This window comes from Sander lucioperca, chromosome 13 (genome assembly GCF_008315115.2).
Source record: "Sander lucioperca isolate FBNREF2018 chromosome 13, SLUC_FBN_1.2, whole genome shotgun sequence".
Taxonomy (NCBI): domain Eukaryota; kingdom Metazoa; phylum Chordata; class Actinopteri; order Perciformes; family Percidae; genus Sander; species Sander lucioperca.
The window spans coordinates 24,655,617-24,679,796 of record NC_050185.1 but is presented as its reverse complement, the minus strand read 5'-3'; the positions used below and the strand labels follow the sequence as shown (position 1 = coordinate 24,679,796).

The following is a 24,180-nucleotide window of genomic DNA, read 5'->3' as shown; positions in this document are numbered from 1 at the left end:
AAAGAAGAACGGGGTTGGGATTAGGAAAAGAAGAACGGGGTTGGGTTTAGGAAAAGAACAAACGTGGAAAGGAAACATCACATGAGGGACATAAAGGAAACGTCACATGCGGGACGCAATCCCCGCTCTCCCTGGGTGAAAGTCCACTGTTTTACCCATGCATCACCCCAACCAGCCACCTCACACGGATTTTCGGCGTTTTATAAAGCATCAATTCACACGCAATCGCTTAATGTAAGTCAATGGAGGTCAAACGGCGTTGATAAACACACGAAATAGCGAGTATGCGTTTTTCTAACACGCAAATCATGGCTTATGAATTGGCGTGTCATACATATGCCACTTCATGAGATCAGTCCGGGTGGTGTATGTAGCTAGTCACCTGTTGGCGGATAAACAACTGCCGCTGTCGCCGGCTCCCCGGAGCTCTGTAGTGGATAAATACAACCAGCAGCTGCCGCTGGGATATGATTGTTCCATCACACAATAATGTTAAACTGTTCACGTTACAGCACTTTACTTAGTTTTAAATACTTATATTCCTATATTATAATGATCTGTTGGTGAAGTAGCATTGGTCACTTTGAGGGGGGGATACATTTTGTCCGGTAAAAAGGACCCTGCTCACATTCATGTTAGCTAAGGCTAAGCTTAGCTCTAATGTTAGCAGCATGGGTTCATACAACGGCAGGGATTTTAAGTAAAAACTGTTCTTCAGCCAGGACAACTCAGAGTTTCCTGAATGATAGCTGTCAATCAAGGTAAACTAAGGAGGTCTGTGGGTGGGATAGGTTTGAAAGTGACCAATCAGAGGAGGGCCAGTTCCTCCTTGGTTTCCGCCCCCAAAATGTCAAAAGTCAGTTTCACGCGGGCATTCAGAAATCAACTTGGTGAGCAGAGTTTACCTGCGAGAGCGTGTATGCCCTCCTCCGCTCGCACAGCAGACACTCGCAGGTGCAGGTGCCATTCTTTCTCTCTCCCTATGTTAAGTTTTACGCTCGCAGCTGCCAGTTCACTCTCGATTGATGAACTCAGGGCTGGACTGGCCATCTGGCATACCGGGCATTTTCCCGTTGGGCCGACGCACTTTTGGGCCGAATCGCCATTATAAATAGGCCTTTTTTTTATTTTTATTTTTATTTTTTGCCGGCCCATAAAGAACTCACAGCGGCCCATTGGTTAATTTTCTCAAAATCAAATCCAGAACCCCCTTCCCCACTCCGGGCCGCACATTTACGAATCCCACTATTGCCACGCCTCCCGGCCCTGAGACACGAGCTGTAATAGTTATGCTGGAAGGTTAGCATCCACGTTAAAATGGACAAACGACCACCAAAGTGCAAGGGAGGTGCAGAGAAATTACAGGAGAAAAAGACTAAGAATCTACAGGTGGATTCCTCAAAATGTGCCAAAATTTCTGACATGTTTGGGGCTGTAGTAGCTGCTTCAACATCAGCATTACCTGAAGTAGAGGACGGAGGCGAGATGGCTGGCTATACAGAGAAGCAGAAACAACATCATGACAGGGAAGAAGCCGAGGAGGAGAGTGACCACGACAGGGCCAGGGGAGCGAGTGAGGAAAAGATGGAAGAGAGAGGAGATGACGATGTGGTAAGGAGGTAAGGCAAATGAACAGGGACTCTCAGAAAGGGAGGGAGGCTGTGTGTGTGTGTGTGTGTGTGTGTGTGTGTGCCTCACGTCATAACGACAACAAGCAGTTTGGCTGTAACATTAAAGGGGTGATTAAGTGATTATATAGGGTATTTCACACGGTTCCTTAAGGTCTCCTAATAGGGTATGTAACATTGGTTGGGCTGAAAATTGCCAGAATGCTATTTTATTAGGCCCTTAACTACCCTGTGAATATGGCTCTATTTGGAACAAGAGCTTTTCTTCCAAATATGGTATGCTCATGAATATTTAGATGAGCTGCGCGCTGATTGGTTTGAGTGAACCACATAGAAACACATTGGAGACGAGACAGCAGTTCTCATATTTCAGACACTCCAATGTTATACATTGTTTGTCGGGCTATTTCGTTATTAAATTCACTTCTGAGACTTTTTTAAGCGAGAAATCAACTATATAAAGCTCAAATATGAAAAATGAAAAATTGATGGCGAATTGCAAATTTGGTAAGACGTGTCGGACTTTAGCTAGGAGCTCCACACAGTCTGACGAGAAAGCGGCAACCTCCATACCCAGTGAAAGTCACCGTTTCCCTGGGTACTGGACTACTGGAATACTCGGGGCTCCGTGGAGCTCCGTGGAGCTGGCTGGCTGCCAGCTGCCGGCATAACTACAGTAGCTATTACAGTTTGAATTTCGTCACGCCACTTTTATAACATCTACCCCAAGGTCTTATAAAGCAAACACTGGTATCCGATTTCAATTTAATGCATTTTTGAGAACATTAGGGGTTTTGTTAGCTGTGACTGTCCCTTCAATCCTATGTGTACAGATCGCAGCTAGTTAGCTTCATTTTCGGCGTAATTAGAGTATATTTACAGTTTGAATTTCGTCACGCCACTTATATAACATCTACCCCAAGGTCTTATAAAGCTAACAATTGTGTCTGATTTCAATTTAATGCATTTTTGTGAACATTAGGGGTTTCGTTAGCTGCTACTGTCCCTTCAATCCTATGTGTACAGGTAGCGGCTAGTTAGCTTCATTTTCTGCGTAATTAGAGTATATTTACAGTTTGAATTTCGTCACGCCACTTATATAACATCTACCCCAAAGTCTTATAAAGCTAACAATGGTGTCCGATTTCAATTTAATGCATTTTTGTGAATTTCAGAGGAATTCTAAGTGGAGGCTAGCTAGCTCTCATTGATAGAGCTCCATCCAGCCGCAGGCTCTATCAATGAGACTCGCGGACAAGAGGCGTTTATTTCCCCGATCGTTTGTTTAAATAACTCAACACATTATAATTACACACATTATAAGATTAACTGGAACCTGTGGTAAGAGATTGCGGGCGTAACAAGCTCGCTGACCGCACTCTCACTCACACACACCGGCCATTTAGCAGGAAGAGGGGAGCTGCAGGCCCTGGCGCTCTGTCAGGGCAGCAGCATTTGGTAGTCCATTAACCCCAAAAAACGGTGACTTTGCGCGGGTATGGAGTGCCGTGGGCTGCCAGCCATGACGGAGCTCCATCTACCTTCCAGCAGGCCGGGGTCTGTGAAGGAAGGCAGGCCGGGAGGCGAGGCAGCAACACAGGCAGCACCGGCCGCTGAACTCCGACACACAGTCGGACAAAATTTTCAATTAAACATCAATTTTAGTAACACGGCACATATTTGACCTCTACATAGTTGATTTCTCGCATAAAAAAGTCTCAGAAGTGAATTTAGTGGTAAAATAGCAGACGAACAATGTATACAATTTCTGAGATCTGCGCGACCTATTCAGAAGACTAAGCTGACCTCAGATCAGTGGTGTAGCCTGTGTAAATGTTGGGGCGTGACAAAGATAGAGACTAGAGCCAAATGAGGAGGAGCCGCCGAGTTGACGTCAACTAGGCGGCTCGTTGAGATTTGCCCGTTTTCAGAGGCGGTTTCAAATTGTGAGATTTGCAGAGGAAAGAGGTGTCAATGGGATTTTGAGGTTCTATGTATGTCCAAGTTACCCACTAAACTGTCATTATTCAACTATGACAAGGTAAAATCGGTTTTGCATTCAATCACCCCTTTAAAGTTAGTAACTGTCAGGTAACCTAACTGCCTAAGCTTGCATTGAAAAATATGACTCTTACAATAGTTACAGATAACAGTAAACTGTTTTTAAAGTTGCTGAGCCGATATTAAGCAAAATAGTAATAATAACAATAATGGCAATACAATATCAAATATCAATAATAAAAATACCATAAATATACAAATCATAACTCTAAGAATGAATTAATTATTTAAGTGTGAGATCAACAGATAAGTCTTGAGACCCCTCTTGAAGGATCCAAAACGATCACATGAACGCAGAACACTATGCAACTCATATCAGAGAATGCACGCATATTTTAAGAGGACTGTCTGCAGGGAATGTGTCTGACCAATAACGGTGGGTTTGGGCCGCCTGGGCCAAAAATGCCAGGGCTAATTTTTTGTCCCAGTCCAGCCCTGGTTGAACTAGTGCATGAAGAGTGATATCTGCCAGTGTGAAATTATATAATTTGCTCGTGGAGCATGTTTTATCGCACTCCCGAGATATGACATAATCCTGACACCATAAGGACATGTGAGGGTGTCATATGAAATGGGTGTGAAGACAGAGCTCATACACAGTATATAAGTGTGGACAAACCTCACAGACCAGCTTTGCTCACATAGAAGCAAGCACAAACCCTTAACCTGCTAACTGTCGAGAGGGGAAAATGTACGTGGAGGATTTGAGATTTTTCATGTGAACTCAATAGGCATGTCTGCTGACGTTGGATCTTAGTTGTCGTGGAAATACAATCTGGAAGAAATTCATTGTGTTCAATAGGTGACTGTCTTAACATGTCATATGCAAATCAGTCTGTGACCAATGTCACTGCTGAACAGCAGTATCAGGGGTTACTGGAAAGATTGTTATTCTCCACTGTGACTACAGTGCCGTGTTGTGTGTTTCTCTACATTAATGGGACCATGTTATTCACATTGAGGAGTAAAACTGTTTTTCGTGAGACTTACCGTTACATTCTTCTGTTTAACCTCCTTTTTGCAGACACTGTACTGATGGCACTGGGTCAAGTACTATACATACTGGGTGCTTGTAGAATAAGGCTGATGTATCCTTTATGTGGTGTTCTCACCATGCTAGCTGATCTCACAAATGAAATCTCTCCTCTCACACTGGGGGTGATGTCTCTGGAGAGATATGTAGCTGTGTGCTACCCACTGAGGCACTCTACCATCATCACCATCAGAAACACTGAAGTGGCTATCATTGTGGTTTGGGTCTTCTGTTTACTAAATACACTCATACGAGTTATTTTACTGTTAGATTTTCCATTTAAAGACCTAGAGAGCCTGGAGATGAACGATTTTTGCTCTCATGTATCCATGTTTCTTGGCCCAATGTCTGATAATTATGATAAAGTGTACACTTGTGTTCTGTTTATATCAGCTGGTGTGGCAGTCACTTCCTCCTATATTGGTGTGATGATAGCAGCCAGGTCAGCCTCCACAGACAAAGCTTCAGCTCTAAAGGCTCGTAACACACTGCTGCTGCATCTGGGGCAGCTGGGCCTCAGTCTCTCTTCAACCATTTACAGCCCCATCCTCATAGCTCTTTCGAGGATTGTAACAAGGATAATATTTGTGCGTGCCTATAACATTTTATATGTGTGTATTTTCATCTTGCCCAGATGTCTGAGTTCTCTCATTTATGGCATAAGAGATCAGACCATCAGACCTGTCCTCATGAACCGTCTATGTTGTCGACTGAAACTCTCAGTCATCTCAGTCAAGGCTAAGGTCTCACCCTAGACTTCATGAAAAGGATCAGGATTTTGTATTTGCTTGTAAATGTAGTTTTAACAACCCTAGAAGAAGCATATCCTTGATTTAGCAAGAAACAATTTGAAAACTCCTGTAGTTTCCCAGTAGTATTTTTCAAACCTGGAACCTGATTTCCTATGTATTACATGTAATGTATAAGTGAGTAATGTGGACAAAAATCATTGACATTGGTCTAGTATTGAGCGAGAACGCTGTAACCAGCAGCCCCAGTCAGGCAGCAATGTAATCAAATGCAAATGCTCACCTTTCATTTCCCCAATTCTATGTCTCATTTCAGTGGCGTCAGCAGTCGTGATCCTGTACGCACCCTGTGTACATTTTTTTGTTTATGCACCTCTGTTGTTGTTGTTGTTGTTAACAGGGTTGAATTTTACCAGGGATTGAGAGCTCTGTTTTTCTGTGACACACTGCAACACATCTGTAGGTTTTCTCGGCACTGTTTTGAGCGGTTTATAAAACGGGTCAATCTGAGAACTTTAATCTTGTCTCCGACTCGTAGTAGAACATTACAGTGAGCATGTTTATACCTAACTGTCAATAAATGGATCTGCAAATCCAAAGTTACACACAAACTGGACATTAGTTTATTTATAGCCCAGAAAACACGGCTGAAACAAGTTCACACGCTCGCCTCTCAGTTGCTTATTTAGATAGGCCTATATTATTTTAAGTCACACAGCTATGACTAAATTTTTTTGACCATCTGTGAAACTATAGTGTGAAAATGTGTGTGTGTTTGTGTGTGTGTGTGTGTGTGTGTGTGTGTGTGTGTGTGTGTGTGTGTGTGTGTGTGTGTGTGTGTAACTGGCTGCTTGTGGTGTAATTGGCCTTCTGTATGACTCTTCATATGAGCTACTGAATGAGAGGTTCTTCAATGTACTCTGCAATAGAATCCTGCCGGTGCCACTGTCTTCTTTAGTCCTGAAAATGTATGCATTCAGACATTTCCAGCCAGCCAGGCCATGGGTGGACCAATCACAACCTCTCACATGGGGCCAGTGTAGGAAGTCAAAATATATTTGGAAGGTGGAAACTTTTGCTGGCTTACTAAAACACCCAAATTAAATCAAAGTAGTGAACTGATCATTCATTTTACTTGTGAAGAGCGTCGTAGGGAACCATTCACGTAACTTTTTTTTGACAATTTGGTTGAAATTTTTTTTTGAAAATGGGTCAAATTTGACCCTAAGGTTAATTGTTTGGGACCAGCCTACATTACTACTTCTTTGTCATTTTATAATCCTTAATTGCATCTTAAACCCTCTGCTGCCGTTTTTTAAAATGCAAACTATCACACAAATAAAGAAATCGGCCCTCTGTTTAATGATGCACCAAAACTATATTACTATATATATTAATATTGAAGAGTATAAGAGATGCAAGCTCTGTGGACATTTTTAAAAACATATTTACTCAGCAAAGCTTTTAACTTTCACTGCTTGTTTGTGTTATTATCATAGTTTACATGTTTTCTTGTTCTTATGCTTTCCCATGTTGTATTTTGATCTTTCGCATATTCCACTGTTCTTGATATTTGCTGCCTCTGTTGTTTGTTCCTCATTTTTTTCATCACTTTTGCACTGCCACCACTGCACACACTCTACCATAGCACCTTATCAGGGTCATTGCATCACATGGTCAGTCCATACCAGACCTTTGTAATCACAAATTGTTAACTCTTTAAATTCCTGTGAGTGATTTCTATGTAAGTAAGATATATAATTGTGTATGTGTCTTTGTTGGTGTTGTTGTTGTCTAAGCTACTGGATGAATGAATAAAATGAATAAAGTATCTATCTATCTACTGTATCTATCTATCTATTTGATTGCTCGGTTTTATCACAAAAGTGTCTGCACTTGTTTTAAAGTGGCCATATTATGCTCATTTTCAGGTTCATAATTGTATTTTGAGATTGTACCAGAATAGGTTTACATGGTTTCATTTTCAAAAAACTCCATATTTTTGTTGTACTGCACATTGCTGCAGCTCCTCTTTTCACCCTGTGTTCAGGTCTCTGTTTTAGCTACAGAGTGAGACCTCTCACTGCTGTAACATCTTTGTTGGCAGTCGCACATGCTCAGTAGCTAGGTAAGATCGCATGCTCAGTAGCTAGGTAAGATCACATGCTCAGTAGCTAGGTAAGATCACATGCTCAGTAGCTAGGTAAGATCACATGCTCAGTAGCTAGGTAAGGACTACATGAGCTAGCTAGCTGTCTCTCCAACTTCAGTAGTACAAGGCAGGATTAGCCGGGAGACTTCTTCTAAACGAGGACACACTTCCAACTTTGCGTGGAATACCTGCAGAACAGGGACATGGAAGTAGTTCTATACAATTTATTTTGTAGATTAGGGTGAACTAGTGTGTGTTGTAGCAGTGTTTTGCCATTGAGAACGAGCTAGCATGCTAACGGTTAGCCCCCTAGGTCCCTTGTCTCGGCTAGTGACGTAGAAAGCCGTGCAGATTTTGACCAGCTCACCCGGAGACTGAAGGCAGGACACATTCAGAAACCGTATCTCACTCTAAACACCATGGATGGTTTTTTATCAAAGTTTGTATGCTTGTGGAAGCACCAGAGACACAAAATAACTCCCCAAATCCCAGAAAAAAAGTGTTTTAGTTTCATAATATGGGCACTTTAATGTGTGTGATTTTGTTTTGTGGTTTCTCACTGTGTTGTAAAGCAGCTACACTCGCTGTATGGAAGGTGCTACATAAATAAAGTTGACTTCAAATGGTTTGACACGCTGCCGTCTGTCTCACTGCTATACTCATCTGCCTGCAGGAGATAAGAGCCTGGCCCTGGATGGATTACACAAGCTGCCCCCGTCTCTGCCCCCCCCCCCCCCATACTCAACACTGCCAACTGCATCCAAAACACACCTTAAACCAAACTTACCCATCCTCCAATCAATAAATAATAATAACTTTTTTCATACAGCACTTTTAAAAACAGAGTTTATGTTTCCTGTCAGTGTTGTACTATTTTAGCTGATGTTTCTTGATTAATATTAGTGCTGCAGTAACATGTATGTTGTTACTGCTGTAGTTGAGAAAAAGGAGAATATTTCCATCTGAGATGTAGTGGATTAGAAGTATAAATTAGTACAAATACCTTAAATTTGTACTTAAATACAGACTTGAGTAAATGTACTTAATTACATTTCACTACTGCCTATAATTCAATAAATAGCTTAGAGTTTCTGTATTGATATCAGAAGGCCCCAGTGCAGTACTCGGAACGTTGTCGTCATGACGTAAGACGTATGAAAGTGCGTAGTGACGTGACGGTTGCTGGTCGACAGTTTTCCCTCCTCGTTGACAAAGCTATCCGGCTAACGCCGATGTTTAGCTAAAGATACTTTTATCGTTTAACATTTTGGACTTCGTGGCGTCAACACAGTTGGAGGGAGGTCGACAAAGAACCGAACATCCATAACAACGTTGTTAAAGGTAAATGTTTGTGAAAGTAACAATTGTTCTTTGTCTGTCTTGCTTTTGTTTTGCTAACGTTTACATAGCAGTTAGCGGCAGAGCTAGCTAGCTATGGTTAGCAAGCTAACATTAGCTTGACGCACGTAACTTTAAACTAACAACTGTCCGCAACACGGCGAATGTCCAATGAGTTTAACGTTATATAGATTTAAAAGCTACCCATTAATAAGGACGAGCTGACTTGTTGGTAGCTTTGTTTGTGCGTTTAAGTAATTACGTTAGAGCTAACATGTTAGCTGACGCGGAAATTATGCTATTGGTATGTCAACGTACGTTACGTATTTAGCTAGCTGTTGCTATTGCTATTGGTACGTCAAAGTTAACCACAGCTAGCTGTTGCTAGGTGTGTGTATTTGGTTTATTACTGGTTATTTCTGGCCCTGACTGGCTAAGTGACGGGTTTGGTATCAAACTGGTTTAAACTAACCCAACCAGCTGGGCCTGACGTATTTTATTTTAAACTGACGGCGCTAACTAACGTAAAGCCACAACCCGGTTTGCTGCACGTGGAGCTGGAAGTCAGGCGAAAATCTTCCTAACTTGATTTTGAAACCATAAAGCACGAACTCCAGGTACCTGATCTTAACTATTTCCATGTTCTGATACTTTATACGTGTACTCCATTACATCTCAGACGTAAATATTGTACTTTTTACTCTACTGTATTTATCTGACAGCTTTAGTTACTTCTCAGATGAGTTTTTCATCCCCTCCCTTTCCAGTAGAAACTATCTATCTCCACATGTTTTGATGTTGAATCCTTTCTCCTCCTCCTTTAACCCTCCTGTTGTCCTCGGGTCAAATTTGATCCATTTTCAAAACGTTTTTATACCAGAAATGTGGGTTTCTTTCAACCAAATTAAAAAAAAAAAAAAAAAACATTGGGAATAGCGACAAAAGAAAAACACGTTTTTAATTTAAAATTTTGACCCAGAAAATCAAAAAGTTGCATGGTCGACGGGAAGACAACACAGGGGTTAAGCTAAATAAAATCTTTAAAACGCCTCTTGGATCAGCTTAAAAAATTAATTGCAAAGCTGAAAACTGACAATTATCTGACAAGGGTATGAATGTGGGACTTTAACTTGTAACTGAGTATTTTTACTGTGTGGTATTAGTACTTTTACTGCACTAAAGGATCTGAATGCTTCCACTTTTGGTAGCTGCAATACAGCTGCACCTTTCACACTTAAGTCTGAAGTTGGCCCAGTCAGAGATGTACAGCATCTGTGATTCTTGAAATTTTGTGTGTGCATCTGTTGTGACAGGAAGATTTTGATAGCTTCTCTTCACCTCCAGCTCTAACAAGACTTTTTGTTTTCCCAAACTCTAGTTAACTGTCTCAGGAATCTTCCTTGGTAGGTTTTTTTTTAATTTTTTTATTTGCACTAGGAGGCAGCGTCATTTCCTGAAAAAAGAGAGAAGGAACTGAGGAAAATAGTCAGCTGTTTCACAAACTCCCGGGCAGTTCAGTGCTTGTGTTTGGTGTTTTAAAACTTTCCTGTGGCAGCGATAGAGGCAGCGATGTTTCCTGTTTCCTGTACGGGACTCTCACACCGTCTCAAAACGGACTAACAAATCTGATCGCAGGTTATGGTGCTTTTCCATCACATGGTACCTGCTCGACTCGCCTCGACTCTACTCGCCTTTTTTGGTTTTCCATTTTGAGAAAAAGTACCTGGAACCTGCTAACAGGTACTTTATTTAGTACCATCTCAGTGGAGGTTCCAAGCGAGCTGAGGCGATACCAAAAGGTGACGTGAAAGCGACAGACGGGGGTGTCCTGAACAAACCCGCTATTTTGAAATAGTTTAGCCAACTGTGTGTTTTTTTTTTTGTTTTTTTTTTGCTGCCTCCAGCTTCTTTAGAAACTAAATGTGTCTTCTGGCAACAACACACCTTCCAAGTTCTGTGTGTGTCGCGTTAGGTCACGGCAGTTTACTGCGGCGCCGCCATATGACAACCAGCCACGCTGAGGCCGTACTAAAATCTGCAACGGAAAACGGACGCACAGTGCGTCGAGTAGAGTCGGGATGAGTCGAGCAGGTACCATGTAATGGAAAAACGCCATTACATGACCAGCCACCACAGTGTGATGTCTGGTTGAATTTCTCCAAACGTTTGCTTTGTACTAATCAAATGGACACTACAAACGGCTCAGTGTCCTTCCTATCCGTTGTAGTTCTATGATTTTAAACAGTTCATTAAGTGGATATTTGTTTGTCTCCATACAGAAGACTTATGCGGTCCCGCTAGCAAGATGTTCAACAAGTCATTTGGAACTCCCTTCGGTGGAGGGACAGGGGGGTTTGGCACAGCATCGACCTTTGGACAGCAAAGTAAGTCGTTTTATTTACTCATTTGATTCATTAAAACTCTGGGAGGCCGGAGAACATTGTGGTTAGGGCTGCATAATAATTAAAACTTAGAGTTACTGACTTCATTATTCTCTTAAGGCCCAGATATACTAGCTTTTTAAGAATGTGTAGACGAGCGGCGACGCGAACCTTATTGTTTACATACTTGCCTGCGTACTTGCCTTGTACCTGGAGGATTAAACGGTTATCCACTAGGGGGCAGATCAGGGCCATATCATCCCTGGCTGCTGACCTGCCTGTCAGATGATATACTGCCCCCACGATTATGTGCTGAATTGCATCTTATGGATGCGTAGCGTTAATTTCTGAAGATGTGCACAACATACGCGCCAAAGAATATGCGTGGCAGCCATCTTACGTACGCGATCGAGTAGAAAAAGGCAAGTATATATGGGCCTTTACAGACATCAATGTAGCCGACTGATTCTATATCATTTTTCAAAATTAATAATCTGAAAATGTAATGTTATAAACAGACTTTGATGTAGTCTGGTGTTAGGAAAATCCAGTCTGAGAGAACGTTAGTATTTAGGTGACTGCTGAAGTTGCAGCCGGTGATTTTAAAACCTCAGCCTGTGTTTCATATCATCCGCTCCTCTCATTAACTGCAGACGCAGGTTTTGGGGCGACGGGAGGCTTTGGGACAACTGCGTTCGGAGCCACCGCCAACACTGGAGGACTGTTTGGTACCACACAGAATAAGCCTGGTTTGTCAGCTCTTTTGTTAACACCATGCGTGTTTTTAAACTTATGAATACCAACTTCTGCCTTCTAACAGGCGATTTAGAGTCCTTTCATTTTGACACAACAGGCTTAAGAACTCTGTTATATATCAGTCTATCCTGTTGCTAAACCAAAAATCAGTTTGCTACCAATAAAGATCTGGTCCCGAGAATGTCGTGCGACGTGTCTTTGCCATGTCTGTTGATATGTCTTCATCTTTGTACTATATGTGTAATTGTTGTGTATTTTGCTTTCTATTGCTTCTTTTTGAGCAGAGCTGCTCGGGAACGCAAAATCAATTTTAGTGTAAACAGACAATAAAGTTGTATTGTTAAGGAAAAAAGTCGTACACAGATCATATTGTTTGGCTGTTCAGCGTCTCGGTGAAACAGGGTTTTACCTGCTGAGACGACATCTGTCTACGAACGTGATCATCATTTATTGTTCTTTATTCAAGCAACGAGTAGTAACTTACTCCGGTTCAGACCAAAGATTCGCGCCGAGACGAGTTGAAACTTGCGTCGAAATGCAACGTTTTAAAACCTGCCAGTTTACACCAAAGCAACGAGACAGGGTTTTAATCTCCATAGCAACAACTCTCTGTACTCCAGTTCTAACTTCTGACTTTCAGGATTTTTTTTGTAGCTGGATAAATATTTTTTGCGTCTAACCTTACAAAAGGTTTTGCTAAACCATTTTCATTGAAAAACAGAAACAATAATTAAAATGCACTTACAAACTTACGACTTTTTGTCCTTTTTTTAAATTACTTTTTGTCCTTTTTTTTTTACATTTTTGGTCCTTTTCTCCGACGTTTGTTGTCCCTTTTTTTTCTGGCGGCAGTTTATTTGTTTTTATTTGATTAACTTTTAAGGCTTGTGTCATACAGACACGGCTTTTTCCTCAAACTCTACCATTTCGATTCACTGTCAGTTTGTGACTAACGTGTTCAAGTTAACGTCGCTATGTTGGGGTGGTGATGGTGCAGTGGGTGTGACACATGCCTTTGGTGTGGGTGATGTGGGTTCGATTCCCACTGCGATACATCAACCAATGTGTTCCTGAGCAAGATACTTAACCCCTAGTTGCTCCAGAGGCGTGCGACCTCTGACATATATAGCAATTGTAAGTCGCTTTGGATAAAAGCGTCAGCTAAATGACATGTAATGTAATATGTGCTGATTGGCCGATGAAACAGGTCACATGCCTTCATTTCTACAACAAGCAACTGGTGATTTGACCAACTGAGTTGCAGGCGACACCATCCGCTGGCTCGTGTCCCGCCAATGTTCTTAAACAGTTTCGTATCAAATCTTTGGTCTGAACTAAGCTTTACATACAGGTCACATGTATTCACGCACAAAAATGTGCGTCAATGTAGGAAATAAAGTAGCTCTTAAAGATGTGTAAATAAATACTTTGCTCTAATTTGTCCTTGTATCTTTCCTGCAGGCGGTCTGTTTGGGTCCAGTACATTCAGCCAGCCGGCAACTTCTGCCCCCACCACCGGCTTTGGTTTTGGTGCAGCGACTGGCACTTCCACCGGCCTGTTTGGCAACACCGGAACGGGCACCAGCGGCGGACTCTTCTCCCAGCAGAACAATGCTTTCGGTGCCAATAAGCCCACCTCGTTTGGAAGTGAGAACCCTCTGCCCTCCACTGTTGTTGGTGTACAGCTCACACCTTTTTAATGGGTCTTCTCCTTATGTCATCAGATTAGATCAGTAATGACAACCTGCTTCTGAATTTGTCCAGTAGGGACCTCAAAAACAGCTGACTGTATTAAGGAGATGATGAGTTTGACTTTACAAAAAAAACTGTTTGGTTCATTAATTGTCAAATCACAATAGAAGTTATCTCAGGACACATAGAATAGGTCTAGACTACACACTTTAATTTACAGAGACCCAACAATTCCCCCAAAAGCATTTGCACTAATGCTGCCTACACATGATCGGCGGCAAAACCGTGAGGTAGGGCGCAGAGCAAAGAGGCAAAGCACAGTGCAGGAATGTTCTGGACTTGGTTGCACCTTGAGGTCAGCGGCAACTACAGTAGGTCAAAGTTGAACAAATTTGAACTTTGAGCGCAGCCAAAGCAGCAATTCCAAACAGTGTGCAACGCCAGGGGTAGCACAGCGCCTAGTAGGACGGCACCACTCTCCACCATAGGAAATCATTGGAACGGCCAGCGCAGAATGATTTTGCCGCCTAATCATGTGCAGGCAGCTTAAGTGCGGACAGGCAGAAACCTCAACAGAACCTGGTAAACAGAAGTCAAAGTCAGAAACCAAAAAGAAAAAGATTTAAATCACTGTAAAACTAAGTAAAGCAGCATTTTCATGCCAACAATTTGCAATTCTTTGTTATATTTAAAGTATCTACTAACAACAAAAGTGAAATAACAACCATCCAGTGCTCCAGTTCTGTTTCCATTCTGCTCAGTCCCATTGTCGTTTTTGATTTGTTTATCTTATGAAACATCTGAACGATCTGAAGAAGTCTCCCTCCCATCGTGTCCTCCAGGCTTTGGGACGAGCACCAGCAGTGGAGGACTGTTTGGGTCGACCAACACCACCTCCAACCCGTTCGGTGGAGGTGGTGTTGCTTCCCTGTTCGGAAGCTCAGGGTTCACCGCCGCTCAGCAGCAGCCAGGAACAACCGTAAAATTCAATGTGAGTACTTCAAGTGCAACAAATGTTTCCGTTAGGGCTGCATGATATCAGGAAAATATGCGATAACGATATAACTTGCGATAAATAAACAGATATTAAAGTGTACTCTGTTCTGCATTTCTGCTGCCGTTTCATGTTCTGCTGAAATACAACAATTGCTTGTTGAATTTAAAACAAATGAAAGGAAATAATTTCCAACTTTCTTTCATTGAACAAATTAAACATTGAATTGAACTTAAAAGGCAGCACGGAAAAAGGTGACAGTTACATTTTGAAATGCAGTTTTCTGCTGATAAGTCTGAGTGATATGTTGCAGCCTTTCGCAATATGTATTGTGCAGTTAATATTGCAATGACGATAAAAAATAGATATATTGTGCAGCCCTAGTTTCCATCCTAAAAATGTTTAGATTTTTGTGTGTGTCATTGGTCGCTATTCTACCACAATGCAATGCTCGCAATAAATGCAGGAGCTGCTCTCAGCTGGAAAACATTAACCGTGATTGTGGTGAAACAGTAAAAACACAAAATACTATGACATTTGTTAGGAAAACATCTCAATAATTGGCTTTGTTTTAATCTAAAGTTGCAGCCTGGCGCTTGTATTGTATAATTTCACTGTATACAGTAAGTATGAACAGAAAGGAAAAAGCTAAGTGATGGACAAAATAAGCATTTTGACCTTGTGAAACTTGTCAAATCCCTTCAGCCTCCAACAGGAAGTGACACAATGGTAAAAGCAGGCGTGACCACGAGCATCAACACCAAGCACCAGTGCATCACAGCCATGAAGGAATATGAGAACAAATCCCTGGAGGTGAGTTTGTGTTGCCGACACACAAACGGGTCGGCTGCTGCTTTTAGTTTGGCTGCAACTGACGATTATTGTCATTGTCGATTTAAATCTGTCGACTATTTTCTCGATTTTTAAAAATTGTGAACAAATGTAGATCATTGTTTCCCAAAGATGATGTCCTCAAATGTCTTGTTTTGTCCAAAACTAAAAGATATTCAGTTTACTGTCACAGAGGAGTGAAGAAAGAAGAAGATATTCACTTCTAAGGCCAGAAACACACCGCACGCTAAAGCACAGTGAAGTGCTGTAAAGCGGAGCTATTATAATTTTTGGCGAACATGTTACTCAATCTGTCCGGCCAAGCCAGCTGTGATAAGGCTCAGAGCAGCCCGCACGGAGCAGCGATCATTTTGGCGTCTCTTCTACTTCTTGCGCGAGCGAATGTGTCAGGTTATCACATACATGAAGACAACGTGTCTACAGCGAGACACGCAATTAGGCACACGGAAAGAGAGCCCGACAGACAGTGTCTCTCTCACACACACACACACACACACACACACACACACACACACACACACACACACACACACACAGGAAGTGAGAGTGTCGCCTCGTAGAGTGGAGAGGAGAAGGATCACTTTGTGACCTGCACGGAGAACTGCATGTCTGGTAGGAACAGCCAGGCGCACGATCAGACACGCATCTACACTTCGCGGCACTTAAGCGTGCAGTGTGTTCCTCTCGTCAGAAGCTTGAATCAGAAATTTGAAAATAGTTGGTGAATAATTAAATAGTTCAAATAAGCTATTAATCTTTGCAGGTCTAGCTTTTAGGGATTCTTATGGGGTTACTAACCCTAGATAGGATTAATAATTAATTTAATGTAAACTAGGAGTGCTAATTTCATCATCATCATTAACCGTTAACCTACAAGTAGGCATAGGAGTCACAGGCAAATTGTAAAGTAAGGTAGAAAGGCGCTATGTATAAATGCAGTCCCAGTTTCCCCACCCAGGAGGCTTGGACATACTTTCCATGTTCGGTGGACAGCTGCGGACTTCTAGTCACGCAGCCTTTATTTAAAGTGGAGATTAATACATTTCATGGAGCAGAGGTTTGCGGAAAACATTTTATTTTCCTTTCAAAGTTCAAGATTATTGTTGGAGCAGCCTAGAACGACTCAGATCAGTCAGGTGTAGTTTTGGTGATTTGCAGGTGAAAAGACGTCGAACCGTCTGTTGAAACTGATGTATCTCCCTGCAGGAGTTGAGGCTGGAGGACTACCAGGCGGGCAGGAAGGGTCCAACCAACCCGATGGCTGCGCCGACGGGCGGTCTGTTCGGTGCTGCCACGGCGACGTCCAGTGCCGCCACTGGCCTGTTCGGCGCCGCTGCCCCCAACACCAACTTCTCCTTTGGGCAGAACAAGAGCACCTTTGGTGCAGCAGGTAAGGGGTGATGACAACAGAAGCTTCTTCTCGCCACAGTGTTGACGTTTCCTCAGCTCAAACACCTGATGGTGACCCAACCTCTTGGGTTCTTTTAGGTGTCATAGTAATATTTTTGGTTACACTTTACTTGAAGGTATCTACATAAGAGTGACATGACACTGTCATGAACGTGTCATGAACATTATAAACAAGTCATAAACGTTTATGACATAACGCTAAGTGTCATTCGGTTTTTGTCATGACAAGTTATGGATAGCGTTCATGTGTCATGACTGTCATGACAGTGTCATGTCACTCTTCAAGTAAAGTGTTACCGTATTTTTATATATATATATATATATATATATATATTAACCACAAAATGTTTAGGCCGGCTTAAAAAAAATCGATTTTCTGATTCAAATCGATCTTCAAAAAAGACAGGTCCAAGGCACTCTTCTTGCAAAAAAATAAGATGTCTTTTATTTAGATTGCTGTATGATATATTGAAATTGTTTGTACATAAAAAAAATAAAATAAAGCTCAGTAACAACTCACGCATACCCTTAATGTGGTGTGATCAAATCGATCTTCATTTGATTCATAAAATCCTGAGATTCCTCTTTAAAGAAGCTCCAATTGAAAGCTATAGTGATTATTTATTTATTTATTGGTGTCGTAGGACACTAGACGATCTAGGGTATACATGTCATAACGCTCCAACGTTGGGCGAGATTTTGGCGAGGGATAAACTGCCATGGCCATTTTCACAGATTCACAGGCTTTAGGTCTCCGTCTCTGCATCACACCATGTGTTCTGAAGAAAGCACTTGTACAAATATTTCTGTCTCTGTAACTGCTTTGGTATTTATATAACATTTATATAAACATATGAACAAACCAACAACAACGAAGACATGAGTAGGGTTGCGTACCGAAATCCGGTTCCACTACGGAGCAGCTTCCTACGCAACCGGTAGTTTTTAGTACATTTAAAATACCTGAAGCGAAGCGGTCGAAAGTGGCTGTATTTCACACCCAAGGATTCCGACATCGCAAAATGCAACAAATGTTTCAAAACGATTACGTGCAAAGGGGAAGCACGTAGAATTTATTGAAACGTGTGGCAACACACTATAAAAGAGCCTTTCTTTGATGTCATTTTTCAGTTTTCCAAGAATCGGTTTAGGAATCAGAATCGTTTTAAAAGTACATGTTTGGCATCGGAAATAGTAAAAATCCAAAGGATACCCAGCCCTAGACATGAGACACACTTACAACCCCTCCAACCCACAGGACTTGTATACAGATAGTACATTAAAGTAATGTTTTTACACTTTCTGTGGCGTTGACTAAAACAGTCAAGTTCTTTTGTTTTGCACCGTGTGATCTTGCAACAGACTGTTCCATGTAGGAAATGTCCAAAAAAACAAAGTAGCCACTTTTTTCTTTCGGGGTAATTTCATAATGACAACATTCATATTTGTAATAATGCAGCAGGTTAGAGGGTTCCTTGTACAATTTACAGCATTAGTTCTCTAAAGGCAGAGACACACCGAGCCGATAATCGTTGGACAGTCTGGTGAGGTCGGTGACTCGAGTCTGTTCGGTGTGTTCCGTGCCGTCGTCCGTCTGAGGAGCCGTCGGCCTTCATTTTGGCCGATTTGCCATGTATAATTGGTGGGGCGGGCACTGCCAGCAGTCGGACTCAAATGACCCATCTGATTGGTGGAGAGCTAACCAGGAAACGGGGAGCGGGATGAGCGTGACTAGAGTCTCTCAAAATCTGATGAAAATCTTTTAAACTGACCTTTGTTGATCTGAAATGAAGACAGATTCAGCAACTGCACGGCCTATTTCTCTCTTCAAATGTTTTCAGAAACACGTTTCGGTGAACTATTTTAGTCCAATATGAGATCGTATTCTCAACGAGCCGCCATGACAGTCTGGCTGTGAATTTCCGGAGAAAAAAAGACCCATGTGACGCGTTCTTCCAATCATCTGTCGGGTTTCATTTTTGGGCGACAATCCAGATTAGCGCCGCCTGCTGTTATGGAGACGTGTTACGTCTCGTCTCTTCGGTGTTCTGAGGAACTTTTTGGACCAACTCGGGGAGACTGATGAGTCCAATGGCGTTTTTCCATTACATGGTACCTGCTCGAGTCGACTCTACTCGCCTCGACTCGACACACTGTGCGTCCGTTTTCCGTTGCAGATTTTAGTACCGCCTCAGGTGTGTGTTGTTGCCAGAAGACACATTTAGTTTCTAAAGAAGCTGGAGGCAGCTTCGTCGCTTTCACGTCACCTTTTCGGCTCGCCTCAGCTCGCTTGGAACCTCGACTGAGGAGGTACTGAAAAAAGCACCTGTTAGCAGGTACCAGGTACTTTTTTTCGTAATGGAAAACCAGAAAAGTAGAGTCGAGGCGAGTCGAGCAGGTACCATGTAATGGAAAAGCGCCACAACTGACTTTTCTGCTGATGTTTGGCCGTCGGCGATGTGTGTCTGGGCCTTTAGAATAACTTCCATATTCAAGCTAAAATGGCTTTATAACTGAAATATCCCTGAACCAATGGAATCAGAAATCAAAACACTTTGGGATTTTGTGAATTGGAATTGAATCGATTTTAGTGGCGATACCCAGCCCTAAAAATGTTGGGAGTTAGTAAAGCAACATGCTGTGTTTTTATCCTCTTTTTCAGCACCTGCTGGCGGTTTCGGTGCAACCACAGGCGGTCTGTTTGGTCAGCAGCAGCCACCGCAACAAGCCAGCAGCCTCTTCAAGCCGTTCGGTCAGGCCACCACCACACAGAGCACCGGCTTCTCCTTCGGCAACACCAACACGATGGGACAGGCCAACGCCAGCAGCATAGTGAGAATCTTTTTGTTTCTCTACGCAGCTTTGCCATAAGTCTATATATGTAATTAGTTCATAAAAGGCTTTGAATAAACTCTGATACATTTTTTTTAAGATCTTCAATTCAGAGTCAGACTCATGGATGTCTGTTAATGTGCAGCTTGGAATTATGTTAAACACTAAATATATGATTAAAGAATGTAAACCTATGATAATAAATCCACAAACATCATCACAGTTTGGACACAAACAGAACCTCAATTTAAACTGTGAGATTAGCCTTTATGTTTGATTGCTGGGTTTTATTTTATATGATCAATTTGCTAATTGACATAGAAGTTTTCCTCATCTCATACAACCTACAGTGGATAATGGAAAATGTGAGGATTTAAACCTCAACACTGGATCTGTCCCGCTGACGTCCAGTAATTAGTCTGATTAGTTTTAGGCCTGCACGATTCGGGGAAAAATATGGATCACGATTTTTTTGCTTACAATTGATATCACGAGTGTCTGTCACGATTTTTTTCACACGAAGTGTAATGTTTATTGCACACATGAACCATGACAAAACAAAACAAATTGGCAGTACCAAACATAGACTTTTTTGGCACCTATAGCACATTGCACATCCTCACAAGCCTGTAAACATAGAGGCTTCAATGAATAAAGAAATTAACGTACATACTGGCCATTTAAGTGCAGTAGGCTACCAAAAATAGTGACCTATAACACATTGAACTAAATATGGCCCTGATACAGGCTCTATCTAAACTCCTGAACATGTAAAGACATGTTCAGGAGTTTAGATAGAGCCTGTATCAGGGCCATAATTATTACATAATTATTAACATTAAATGTTAATGTCAAATGCTTTCAATAAATTAATTGAAGGAGAACAAAAAACAAAATTAAATCGCGAACGGGGTGAATCGAGATCGCGATTTTAACGATTTATTGTGCAGGCTTGATTAGTCTTGAAATGAAAAATGTGCTCACCTTGTAACTGACGTCTGAGTTTTGAGGATGTTGTCACACCGGTCCTCTCCTGTGATTCAGGGTTTGTTTGGGAACACGCCGGCGCCGCAGACGGGTGGGTTGTTTGGCGCAGCTCAGACGAGCGCCGCCACTGGCGGCTTTGGGACGGGCACCGGGTTGTTCGGCGCGAACAACACTGGATTCGGAGCTGTTGGCACACAGGTACAAACCAGGCAAATTGTAGGAGCCCCATTTAACAGGCAGGCAGTATCATACTGACATGCTTGTGGTCGAGACACAGGGTTACACAAGTTTTAATTTCTGCTACACCTGTGTTGAACCAATCAGGAAGGTCAGCTGCCTTTCAGTCTACACTCTTGAAACTTAGCACTTCTCCATGAGCATCATATACAGTGCTAAGCGTAAGTGATTACACCCATGCTAAAGAGGAATAAAAAATCATCTTTTGGAAATAATTAATGCCTAAATTAAAAAAAGTTAGGAAAAATCCAATCTTTAAGGACACCAATTTTCTTGGTGAATGAATAATGTTTCGTAAATAAATAAATGTTCTTCCTTAAAATACAGGGAGCATAAGTCAGTACACCCCTATGTTAAATTCCCATAGAGGCAGGCAGACTTTTATTTTGAAAGGCCAGTTATTTCATGGATCCAGGATACTATGCATCCTGATAAAGTTCCCTTGGCCCCCACATCATCACATACCCTTCACCATACCCCCACATCATCACATACCCTTCACCATACCCCACATCATCACATACCCTTCACCATACCCCCACATCATCACATACCCTTCACCATACCCCACATCATCACATACCCTTCACCATACCTAGAGATTAACATGGTTTTTATGTCAGTTAGCCTAATAGCTGGTTTGATTTGCATTGAGAGATGATTTTATGGAAAGTACCCCATGCCAATCTCTAGGTATGGTGGATTTTTCCTCCTTTTTTTTTTTTTTTTTTTAAATTTAAGGCATTAAGAAAAAAAATGGATTCCTCGTTTTAGTCATCTTTAGCATGGGTGTGTTCACTTATGCTTAGCACTGTACTAACGTGATGAGTCATTGTGTAAACTGAAGGAAGTTAAATGAACTGTATTAGCTGATTCTTTGTATGGACATTCGCTTCATTACATCGGTCAGTATGCATTTGACAGGACCCCAGTATTAGTTCACTGCGCTTTATTGCGTTAGATTTAAGGTACAGCAATGCACAGGGTAATTATTCAGTTCAGACTAAATCTGGAAACCTGTTCTTCTGTAAACAGAAAATGAAAGCACATGGTTTAAGGCATACAACCCAATCCAACATTAAGTAGACTTCACATTCTTGGATTCAGCCAGGATAAAATTATACGTATTCCTAACTGAACAAATGAACTAAATTACTCGGGTTTCCTTAATATCAAACTAAAGTACTATATAAAGTCGTATGCATTTACAAAGGATGCCATCAATATAATACTTACTGTATGCAGCCATTAAGGCAGTGGCAAAGCATAGTGACGTTCAATTCCCGTTGCCTATACAGCCCTGACAACTGGGCCGCAGCTTATTTATGGGCCTTTTTTACATTGTGAGTGTACGTAATGTTTGTTTGTTTGTGTGTGTGTGTAGAGTTTATTCGGTAATAAGACAGCCGGGTTTGGCACCACCACCACAAGCACCCCCTCCTTTGGCACCGGCACCGGGCTGTTTGGCAACAAACCCGCCCTCACGCTGGGGACGGGAACCAACACCTCCACCTTCGGTGAGTCTGCTGGTGTTCAGGGTGGAGATGTGTGACCTGTTGGTTCATTAATAACTTTCATTACTGAGTAGTGTTTTTGTTTTTCGCTTGGTGCAGGTTTTGGTGCAAACCCTGCTGCCGGGAGTCTTTTTGGGAACAAGCCGGCCACCGGAGGACTGGGGGCTGCACTGGGAACCAGCTTCGGAGCAGGTACTGGATGAACTACAACATCAGGAAGGATCAAATAATAATACAGGGCTAAAACCAGGATGTGATACATAAGAAAGCTGTAGAAATAAGAAAACGTTATTGCTCCATGACCCTGATAGCAGAGATGGGAGTAAGTCACACATGGGCAAGTCTTAACCTTCAAGTCTCAAGCAAGTCCAAGTCATTTTTTTGTGACAATCAAGCAAGTCAAGTCATAGCTTTGGTCAAACAAGTCACAAGTCAAGTCATACAAACGTTTCTATTTAAAAAAACAAGCTAAAGACAGTGGTTATGAACTGCTGGAGTTTTATTGGCATTTTTCCGACTCAATATTCAAAAGACATTGCGTCCAAGACACCTATATCTGAACAGTTTAAATTTATACAAATAAAAAAGCACAGCCTAAAACTGATATTAGGCCAAAAATAAATTAACATATTTGTTCAATATGCCTCAAACATGACATCAAATCAGGAAATTCATTCAAACAATTCAAGTATAATGGTTTCTAAGTGTGTGCGTGCGCCCGTGTGTGCCTTATTCGCTCTTACCGCCACCTTGAACAAAGAGGGAAGGGTGTGCTTATTCAGGGCCCAAAACTGAAGGGAGTTCTGTCCATCACAAACGTCCAAATAGTGGTTCAGCTGTATATGGGGACTGGAACCCGAATCTCTCCCGATTTGAAGTGTCTGAAATTCAACGTGGTTGACGTCGGAATTTTTTGTAGTGCCGACCTTGCAGACTGCCATTCGTTTCTTCTTTGCCTGGTCAGATGTGTAATCCTTATAGCCGAACTTTATTATTTACGGTGCTGAGGGATCCATGACGTTAAGTTACTAGCCGTAGCCATTCTCGTTTACTGCAGGTCTGCCCCCGCGTGCCGCGTCATCATATCAACCCGCACATGCAACAGCACTAAAATCCTAAAGTTAACTCCTCCTCAATATCAGAGGGGAAAAATATATATGTATTTATTAAACCGACATGAGTCAAATGACTTGACTTTCAAAGTCATGAATATCAAGTCAAAGTCGAGTCTTTTATGAATGTTTATCAAGCAAGTCTCAAGTCCTAAAATTTGCGAGTCAAGTCATGTGACTCGAGTCCCCCATGTCTGCAACATAAATCAGCCACTACTTAGATAACCGTAATAATCGTTAAAGTAATTTATCCAGGAGGCTAGGGCTGGGTGAGACAGAGAAAATGAAATATCACAAATATTCTTGACCACATACCTCCAACCTCAAACCGGTACTTTAAAAACGATTCTCATTCCTAAATCGATTCTTGAAAAACCAGAAATTACATTGTTTTTTTTAAATAGAAAATTATTTAAATTTAACAATATATTAACGTTTTTAAAGTACTTAAA

General features: G+C 41.8%; 2 protein-coding genes across 7 annotated transcripts in view; both read left to right on the top strand.

The window, feature by feature from the left end:
- The first annotated feature begins 4,277 nt into the window (after positions 1-4,277).
- On the top strand, positions 4,278-5,477 carry LOC116055028 (odorant receptor 131-2-like). The gene has a single exon (XM_031306780.2). It carries the CDS (start codon positions 4,506-4,508, stop codon positions 5,475-5,477), a length of 972 nt encoding a protein of 323 aa, XP_031162640.1. The 5' UTR covers positions 4,278-4,505.
- A 3,260-nt stretch (positions 5,478-8,737) lies between these two features.
- nup98 (nucleoporin 98 and 96 precursor) overlaps positions 8,738-24,180 on the top strand; it is a 43,681-nt gene continuing 28,238 nt past the window's right edge. For 3 of the 6 annotated variants that reach the window (XM_035990790.1, XM_035990789.1, XM_035990788.1), the window contains exons 1-11: positions 8,738-8,964; positions 11,241-11,345; positions 11,996-12,091; positions 13,560-13,745; positions 14,606-14,781; positions 15,490-15,597; positions 16,843-17,026; positions 19,709-19,878; positions 20,923-21,063; positions 22,487-22,619; positions 22,716-22,808. In XM_035990790.1, the coding sequence (XP_035846683.1) occupies positions 11,267-11,345; positions 11,996-12,091; positions 13,560-13,745; positions 14,606-14,781; positions 15,490-15,597; positions 16,843-17,026; positions 19,709-19,878; positions 20,923-21,063; positions 22,487-22,619; positions 22,716-22,808 (1,366 nt within the window). In that variant the 5' untranslated portion in view covers positions 8,738-8,964; positions 11,241-11,266. The remainder of the gene's footprint in view (positions 8,965-11,240; positions 11,346-11,995; positions 12,092-13,559; positions 13,746-14,605; positions 14,782-15,489; positions 15,598-16,842; positions 17,027-19,708; positions 19,879-20,922; positions 21,064-22,486; positions 22,620-22,715; positions 22,809-24,180) is intronic. The other 3 variants (XM_035990793.1, XM_035990792.1, XM_035990791.1) reach the window with 2 other exon arrangements.